Below are 9,075 nucleotides of genomic sequence, written 5' to 3' on the forward strand. Positions count from 1 at the left end.
AAAGGCCTCTGGGTGAGTGAATGAAGGGCGGAAGTCTTTCTCCTCTTCCCACCTACTCCAGCAAAGGAGTTTGGGTCTTCCATTTACCCAGAGCACAGTGGAGCAGAGCCTCAACTGGGGCTGGGGGAGGGGAGGCAGGCGGGGTTCGGGGTTCGCTCCTCCCACCTCCCGTGACGGGAGTCTACCCCGCCCCTCCTTGCTACCCTATATAAGTCTTTGCCCTGCCCCTAGAGAGCCAAACCCAAAGAACTCTCGCATTTTCCGTTGCCGTGGAGTATCCTCCCGTGATCTCCTTTACAAATGGGCTCTGTGGCCTAGCGCCCCGTTCCCCGAGCCAAGTCACCCGTGATCGTCCGCCGCAGCCCACTGCCTGACAGGGGCTGCTCGGGAGCCGCCACCAAGGTAAGCAAGACAGGGTTGAGAAGAGAGCTAGCTGCAGGCCTCTTCCGAGAACTAAGCAGCCGCCCCCTCCTCTCCCGCCCTTCACTTTTGGCTTATCCGGTGCTGTGCACCCAGAGCAGGAGGCTAGGGTGAGACCAGGAGTGGAAGAGAGAAGACCCCACCCTCGCAGAGCAGAGGCCAGACTCCATTTTAAAAATTGTCTAGAGAGAAAAGCAAAGGACCCAGAGCGTTTGGGTTTTTCATTAGGTAGTTCCAGGGAAGAAATATATGTGGAAGGGTCAGTGTATCGAAGTGGAAAGCGTGCGGCGCTGAGAAAGAAATCTTTCGGTTCGAATCCTAGCTCTGCTTCTTATTTCCTCGGGCAAGTCTTGCGCTCTTGCATAACCTTGGGCAAGTCACTTAACTTCCTTAGGTCCCAGTTTCCCTTATTTATAAATGAAAGCAGAAGCATCCAGGGTGATCTCTAAAGCCCTTCCTACTTCTACTACTATAAATCTTACCAAAAGGAAATAAAACGACAAATACCAGTAAAAGTTCCAAGTAAATACTCACATTTTTTTAAAAAAAGGAGTCCTCGGAAAAAAAAAAAGGAGTCCTCGAGGTTCCTGGATGACAGAGTCTCAGGAGATAATAGATTTGAGGAACTTTAGGCTTTGGCCGAGCATAATAAAATTTAATCAAGATGAAAGACTAAGAGACTGTCTAGATGAACCTTTCATTTTAAAGATGAAGAAAATCGGCCCAGAAGGGGTCTTGGTTGACTTTTTAACATATATACACACATATATAATAAATGTATTTTATATATATTTAAATTAGCTCCGTGTTAGTACTGGAGTTTCAAAGACAAAAGCCCCTGCCCTTTGAAGTAAATGCAGTGTAACTTGGGGCGGGGAAGGGGGCCGGAGAAGTGACACTGTCCACTGTGGAGAATCAGAACTTCTGTATGCTAAAGCGTGGTTAAGTTAGAATTTGAGCCCAGATTCTCTTAAGGTCTAGGTCCAACCTACCCACACCGCGCGTCCTTCCCGAGGAAGACGGATCATCTAGATCCCTTTTAGAGCTATAGCCCTAAAATGAGGCGTCCTGAAAAATCGACTCTCTCCAATGGTTACCAAGAACCTTAGAAATTGGATTAATCTTAGAAATTAGAAAAGGTGCTTCTGGCTTAGCTGTTCGCCAGGCGCTAGGCGATAATCAAATCTTTCCTAGGTGGCGGGGCTTACTATAAACACCAGGTTTCTGCGGGCTTTTTCTATGCTGTTCCTGGTCAAGTGGGGGGACAGGCACGACAAGTTTGTTTTTTAACTAAAAGGATGTAGATTGGGAGCCCAGTGGGAGAAAAGAATATTAACCACTTTCTCCTCTCCTGTCGAGGACCCACTCCCTCCGAGTTCGCAACCTTTTTATTTCTCGCCTGCCTTCCCGTTGGAAATTGTCTCTCTTTCTGACTTGTTCCTAATCTTTGTTTGCCTTCCTTCTGGCCTCCACCCTACTGCCTTGAGTGAGAAGGGAACAGTCATTGTGTCCCACCCAGGAACACTGTATAGGAGATGGGAAGTAAATGGAGGGCACCCTACCCTACCTCACCCACAGCACGTGTTAGGACATGCCTGGGCCCCTTTGTACACCCTCAGTCACTCAGTTCGCCATTTCTAGGTACTGGGGAAATCGGGGAAGCTTGAATCAAACAAAATCAGCTCCGTTGGCCCCTCGTGACAACCTCAGGAATTTTGTCCGTTCGGAGCTGCTTCCCAAATGGGGCCTTTAGAAGGGAATACACCCCACCCCACCCCACCTCCGTGCTGGTTTCAGTTGGCTGGATCAGTGCTTTTTTAGGTCAAAGTTGGCCTTGGGCCCTGGAAGAAAAGCCTTCCTTGTTTCCACGTGGAAACACAACCACTACCAGTTCAGACAGAAATAGGGGTGGCGGAGAGGCAAGAGAAAGGCCGGACGCCGAAAACAGAACCAAGACTCTCTTGCCGGGTCAGTTTCTAAACAGAGTATCCCCGCAAAATAAAAAACCAAAACATCCTTAAGGCTTGTGCCCAAATAGACTAGGACTTCCAGCAAAGGGAGTGGGTGGGGGAGGGTCGAATACCTAAAATCAGCCTAGCATTAAATAACTCGGGTCCCTTCCCAGCTGTTTACATCTGGCTGAACCTAAAGATAAAATAGCCTGTCTTTTAAATCCTATCTAGTCCTGTAAAAATGTTGCCCTTCTCCTTTGATTTAGCTTCCTTTTGCGGCTGCTGGGCGGGGCTATGCTGCTCCGGAGAACAACTGTTCCTTCTCTTCCGTCCCTTGAGTAGTCTGATCCGGTTTCTGCCGGACCTCAAGTCAGTTGCTCCAGGAAGGGACTAGAGGGAAGAGCTAGTTTAGACACCGCTCCCGCCCCCGCATCCCTGGCCTCCTTTGCTGTCCGGGCTGGCATCTCGGTACTGGGCAAGGCTGGCACAAGACCGGAGGGTTTCTCCAAGCCAGTTTGAACCAGTTTGGTGGAGTTCTGGGTGGGGTACCCCCTCCCCCGACCGCTAAGGTTATATAAGGCTTCGGGGGAGGAGCCTCCAAACTGGGCGGTGCAGATAATAGATGATTGTCTGGAGGAATTAGGGAGAGGCGGGCTTGCCTCACTTCTCTGCTCGGAAAGCGCTGACCGAGGCAAAGAGGCCAAACAATGAGCTTCTGTTTCTCCTTCAGGCCCTCTTTGTTGCCTGAGAACAGGCTGTTAAGAACGAAAGCTCTCTAAACTTTGCTGCTGTGGGATCTGTGTGTGGGGAGGGTGGCGGGGATGTGAGAGGAGAGAGCAGCTTCATTCCATGTGTTTTTATCAGGCCAGAAGAAAAAAGAAAAAGCTGTGCTTTGCCACTAAGGTCTTTGATGAAAAAACTTAACTGAGCCTTCCTCTTCCTCGGACTCTTAAAGTTCAGGGGATCGCTGCTAGGATTCTCTTTAACCAGCGTCCTTTAACTTTGGCGTCCATTATACTTATACAGGGTTCTGTCCAGACTATTTAAGTACAACCAATGAGCATTCATTAAGACCTCACTTTGTGCTGGGCACTGTGTACTAAGCACAAATACATGCAAAAGAAAAGATAGATAAAGAGCTCACATTCTGGTAATGGAACTCTAGGCATACTCACTTTGTGAGGAGGTGGAGAATAAAGGGTCGTCTGAGCCCTAAAGTGAGCATTCCTGGAGGAACCCTGAAAGAAGGGGGAGAGTAGTGGAGAGAATGGAATGGATACACAGGCACGTACACACATTCTCTAGTACAAAAGTACTCTGTTGCAAGAGCTTCAAGGCATGCTGGGATATTTTGACAGGGGAGAGAGGAATTTTAACCTAAGGGGATAAGGTTTGAAAACAAGGATTATCTAGAGGAAAACTAAAAAATGTAAGAGTAACTGGAGTAAATGGGTGTGTGTGTGTGTGTGTGTGTGTGTGTGTGTGTGAGGTTCAGATATTCTAGCAAAATTTGGAAAAGTTCAATTATTTTGGGATCACCCTGTAGTTGATAAGGTCCAGGCTAGAGGCCTTGAACTAGGGTGATGTTCAAATTGATGAGAGCAAAAGGGACAAATACAAGGGAACATGCCCGGATGGAGCTTGGCAAGTTGGGATGGAGGTGAGAGAGAGGGAAGAATACAATTCTCTGAGAGCACCACCTTTGCCATTACTGTAGGAAAACATCCTATATAAGCCACCCCAGTTTTCTAATTTCCAAGATGAATTAAGGCCAAAAACATAAGTCTTAGTAATTTTTTAACACTGTAAAATCTATAAGCAAAGTAAAAGTGAGGTATCTTATAATTTCTCCAAAAAAGAAACAAAAAGTCAATGTCTCCTGGAGTTGGAGGGGGGGGTTGCTAGGTAACAGAGTAGATATTGCCAGGCCCAGGTTCAGGAGCCCAAATCTGGCCTCAGATACTTCCTAGCTATGTGTGTGACCTTGGACAAGTCACTTAATCCTGATATCCTAGCTCTTGCTGATCCTCTGTCTTAGAATTGGTACCAAGACAGAAGGTAAAGGTTTTAAAAAAAGAAATCTTTATGGGTAAGGAGGGCCAGCATGCCGAAAGTCTAGACCAGTGGTTCCCAGAGTTTTTTGGCCTACCACCCCCTTTCCAGAAAAAAATATTACTTAGCCCCCTGGAAATTAATTTTCTTTTAAATTTTAATAGCAATAGGAAAGATAAATGCACCTGTGGCCATCACTGCTGCAGCACCCACCAAGGGGCAGTAGCACCCACTTTAGGAATTGTCTTAACTACTTAGGAGTAGGTCGAAATTTTCCAGTTATCTTTTCCCCTTGAGGAACCACTCAAGCTATCAAATATTGAGGTCCACATAAGAATAATATCTAACTAACCTCTTTGAAACTGCAGACTCCACTGAGCCAGGTCAATAAAGAAGGAACAATTATAGAACAATTGAGAACAATCTTCCTATCATTTATGTGGCTAGCCAAAGTGCATGTGAGAATCATGACTGTCTCCCCTACAGGTTTACATCGTCACAAGAAGAACAAGCAACATGGCAGCAATCCCGTCCAGCGGTTCACTTGTAGCAACCCATGACTACTACCGAAGTAAGGCCTCCCTGGCACATCAAGCCCCAACAGGGCTAGAATTCTGTAGGGTCCAGTGTGCCTGTGAGCACCAAGCTACCCAGTGTACTACAGGAGGACTGGGGATTTCTTTTGGCACTTTTGAAAGTCTATTATGACAAGAAAATGTCCAGCCCCTAGCTCCAAATTGAACTCTAAACCTGGTGCAAAGATGTCAGGGCTTGCATCAGAATGTAAGTGGAAAGACCACTGGACTCAGAGACAGAAGACCCACCCAGATTTGAGTCCTGGCTTCACACTTAGTAGCTGTGTGATCTTGAACAAGTCACTTGACCATTCTGAGCTTCAGTTTTTTCATCTATAAAATAGGTATAATCCTGTTTATACCACCTACCTCACAAAATGATTGGAAGAAAGCACTGTGTAAACCCTCTTACTCCTAGAGTATCCCCCCCTAACTCTTACAAGTATTCCAGAAGGCCTGTACCTAGCCAATGGCTTACAACCTTGCAGGTCTTTACAATTGACACCAATTTGTGATGTAAGAGTAACCATATGTTTGGAGCCCTGATTTGAATAGGTTCAAGATGAGACAAGCACAGTAAATGGTTGATGTCCTGGAAGAGGGCTCCTCAAGCCTCAGTGGAAGTGGAGAAATTCCAGGGTTTAGGGGGACCATGAGTAACCACCCCAGTAACCCAGAGGGGACTGAAGACTATTTTCCAGGAAAGAAGGCACTAGTGACACCGTGTTTCCTTCCCAGGGCGTCTGGGTTCCACTTCCAGCAACAGCTCCTGTGGAAGTGCTGAGTACTCTGGGGAAGTGATCCCCCACCATCCTGGTGAGTATAGGACTCATATTAACTCTTCTGAGGAACATGCCTATCCCTCTATGGATTCTAAACAAAATATAGCATTGGGTTCACCAAGAACCAAATGGCAATCAAATGCAAAGAAGGTGAATTGGTGCTTCTAATACTGACAGAAATTCTCCAACAGCCAATTAGGCAAAAGGGGTTGGGATTTGACCTGTTCCTTGGCTTGGGGAAAAGCACTGGACATGAAGGAGAAAAGAAGAGTTGATTCTACAGAATAGTATATCGGTAATTACTCAGTTGCCCCCAAGATGGAGTGACTCTGCCTTGCATGTTTTAGGTCTTCCCAAATCAGACCCAGGCCACTGGTGGGCCAGCTTCTTCTTCGGGAAGTCAAGTCATCCATTCATGTCAACTGTATTGGAATCCCCAGAGAAGTAAGTGAGCTACAGAGTGGACTTGGAACATGAGGGGAGGGAGGGAAAAGCTGAGTGTAACTTAGGAAAGATAATGTGGTTTTGGCAACCTTAATACTGCCTCCACTCCCACCCCCCAAAAAAATCCCCACCTTTTTATATCTTGGTTATTAGTGGCCAATAGCTTACCTTTTTATAACTCCACAATGAGTAAGAATTTATTAAAGTATGAAATACAGGAAAATCTGAATTGGGACAGGCTAGAGACCTAACCCAGCACTTCTTCGGGGTTTGGCGCTCTCTGTAGCATTGGGATTTATAGATGTTTGACTCTCCCTCATCCTTTACTTGCAGCTCAGGAACTTTCCAGGTTGCTCATGGCACGATCACCTGTGACCTGGCTCAGGAAGCCATGAGGAAGCGGCATGCCAGTGAGCCCAGCAAAACCACCACTGGGCCTTCTGCATGAGCAGCATCACCTTCCTGCTGTTCCCTGCCGCTTCTGAAGTGCGCTAGGCATCAGAGCCCATTTCCCCTCCCCTCCCCTCCCTGTCCCTTCCCCTCCCTTTTCCTCTCCCATCTTTTCCCCTTAGGTTAGATAGGCTGCTTAAGCATAGAAGTAGTTGTGCTGTGTGTGTGTTTTTTAAAAGAAAAACAAAAGCAAAAGACCAAAAAAACAAGTAAAAGCAACCACACTTGTTACTTTTTTTTACTATCCAAATCACCTATGTGCTTTCCAGCAGCCTCAGTAACTTTGTTTACTTTGTTACTCAAAAGAAACTAATAAACTCTGAGCAGCCTTTTAATGATGTGTGCTTTAGTGGAGCATTTCCTTCTTACCCAACATGCTTTTGGTGTGGACCATTTCTTCCCTTAGTAGCCGCTTTAATCACCTATTTGCACCCTGTCCATTAAGCCAGATACAAAGGCCAGTTTCTTAAAAAGGAAACGTTGTAAATTCAGGTGGTTAAGTAGGAAGCAATTAGCAAGAGAGAAGTGGGGCAACCAGGAAAGAAGAGAAAAAGACAAAGGGATGAGACTCAATCCTACCAAAACGTGGGAGATGCTCAGTGTGTCTGTTGGTGTATTCTTAACCACAGACACCTCCCCACCTCAGGATCTCACCATCCTAGGGCAAAGAATCAAAGGACCTGGGCTATCTGCTATGTATCTTCCAAGAAAGACTAGAAAGGTAGAGTTCCCCAACATAAGGCCTGAGTTTATTGAGCTGGGGATAGAGAAGAAAGCATGGGGTGAAGGAATTGCCCTGTACTATAACCCCTTTCCTTTAGTAGATGCTATTTCTTCTTTAAGAGATGCTCTGGGAACCAAGGCCAGCCAGGAATTAGCTCTGAATTCTGTTCATTTCCCAGAGACTGTAATTCCCAGAGTCCTAGCTTTGACACTCCTTACCCTATTTCACTAGCTGAATGAGGACAAAAGGATAACTCCTGAATAGTGCCAGGAATTGGGTAGAGTGTTTCTTTGTCTGCTTTTCTGAGATGTTTAGACCCATCCTAACTCACCCAGGAGGTGAGTTACATGAGGAAAAGGAAGGAATAAGCATTTATATAGCACCTGCTTATGCTATATGCCTTAACACTATTTAATCCTCATAACAACCTAGGAGGTAGGTTCTATTATTTCCATCTTAGAGAAACAGACAAACAGAGGTTAAGTGACTAATCTAGGCTAGGAGACAAGCTAGTAAGTGTCTGAGATGAGATTTGAACTTGAGTCTTCCTGACTCCAGGATCAGCACTCCACCTTTCTCTCCTTTCTTGTTCAGTCCTAACAACTGGCCAGCCCTTGACTCAGCAGATCCAATTAATCTAGTTGGGCATTGACTTGGGTAAACACTTGAAAGTCTGGAATTATGCAAAAGATGGATGAACAAGGAGGGGTTACTGGGTTCGGATTATAAAATGATTGTTTAAACAAGTTCCCCTAATGCATCAAAAGTATGGTTGATTTGTAGTGTTGTTAGAACCCGTATAGTGCATGAAAAGGCCTTGCAGTATATTAGCCTTGATAGCCCCTGCTTTCTGAAGCTAAAAAGAGATTGGGGGAAAAGTCCTCTTTGCAAGAGAGCTTTCTCTGGATTCACTATCACTCTATTTCCTAATCTACTTTCCCTGACCTTTAGAGCTTTAGCTCAAATTTTGCCAAATCACCTTTAAAGTTCATGCTGTCCTGAACCTTAAAACTTAAAACTTAGAGTTCTCTTACTGGCTGTAACAATAATTAGCTGTGTGATCCTGGACAAGTCATACCCTATCTCTAGACTTTGTTTTCCTACTAAAAATGAGGCATTTGGACTAAATTATTTCTAGGGACATTCCTTAGAAATTCTTGTGATTCTCTTAAGTTATCCCCTGCAAGGAAGAGAGATGGGGTAGATGCTAGTCAAAGCGACAGTGATTAGGAAAGTTTACTGTCCTGTCCAGGAGAATGGCATTTCCTCAAGCCCCCCCTTAGGGTGCAGGTCTGCCCTCTAGTCAAATATATCCCAGGGCAGGAAAGCAGATGGCTCCTTTTTAACTTAAACCCAGTTCCTGCTTAAAAATAGTCATTGTTATATTGGAGCCAGGTGGTTTCTCTGTCAGTGCTGGTCACCGGCACCTGGATGGGGCCACTCTCCCTGCCCAGCCAACTGCCCTTGGCTGTGGCCAGTATTCCATAAGGAATGACTGACCTAGTTTGCTTTGTACTCTGCCCTGGCATAAGAGCAAAGTGGAACCAATGGTTTTTGAGTATGGAGCAACCCACAAGCTCCACCAGGCCACCAGCAGGACCTGCCTAGCAGCTTGCTTTTCTGGCTGAAGGCACAAGTTAAAGAGAATGAGTAGGATGTGCTGCTTTCAAGTTGCT

The 9,075-nt window shown here is 45.8% G+C and overlaps 1 protein-coding gene across 1 annotated transcript; it reads left to right on the plus strand.

Moving 5' to 3' along the window:
- Positions 1–231: 231 nt before the first annotated feature.
- PPDPF (pancreatic progenitor cell differentiation and proliferation factor) lies at positions 232–7,010 on the plus strand. Its single transcript, XM_044663880.1, has 5 exons — positions 232–402; positions 4,911–4,995; positions 5,738–5,815; positions 6,129–6,225; positions 6,559–7,010. The coding sequence occupies exons 2-5, from the start codon at positions 4,941–4,943 to the stop codon at positions 6,671–6,673; spliced, it is 345 nt and encodes a 114-aa protein (XP_044519815.1). The 5' UTR covers positions 232–402; positions 4,911–4,940; the 3' UTR covers positions 6,674–7,010.
- Positions 7,011–9,075: the final 2,065 nt, after the last annotated feature.

This window comes from Gracilinanus agilis, chromosome 2 (genome assembly GCF_016433145.1).
Source record: "Gracilinanus agilis isolate LMUSP501 chromosome 2, AgileGrace, whole genome shotgun sequence".
In the NCBI taxonomy this organism is placed as follows: Eukaryota; Metazoa; Chordata; class Mammalia; order Didelphimorphia; family Didelphidae; genus Gracilinanus; species Gracilinanus agilis.

Bases quoted from the DNA above. Each gene is read 5' to 3' on its own strand.
- PPDPF (XM_044663880.1), top strand. From the start codon at position 4,941: ATGGCAGCAATCCCGTCCAGCGGTTCACTTGTAGCAACCCATGACTAC. The intron at 5,816-6,128 runs GTGAGTATAGGA...TGCATGTTTTAG, and splicing joins AGTGATCCCCCACCATCCTG to GTCTTCCCAAATCAGACCCA. The intron at 6,226-6,558 runs GTAAGTGAGCTA...CTTTACTTGCAG, and splicing joins GTATTGGAATCCCCAGAGAA to CTCAGGAACTTTCCAGGTTG.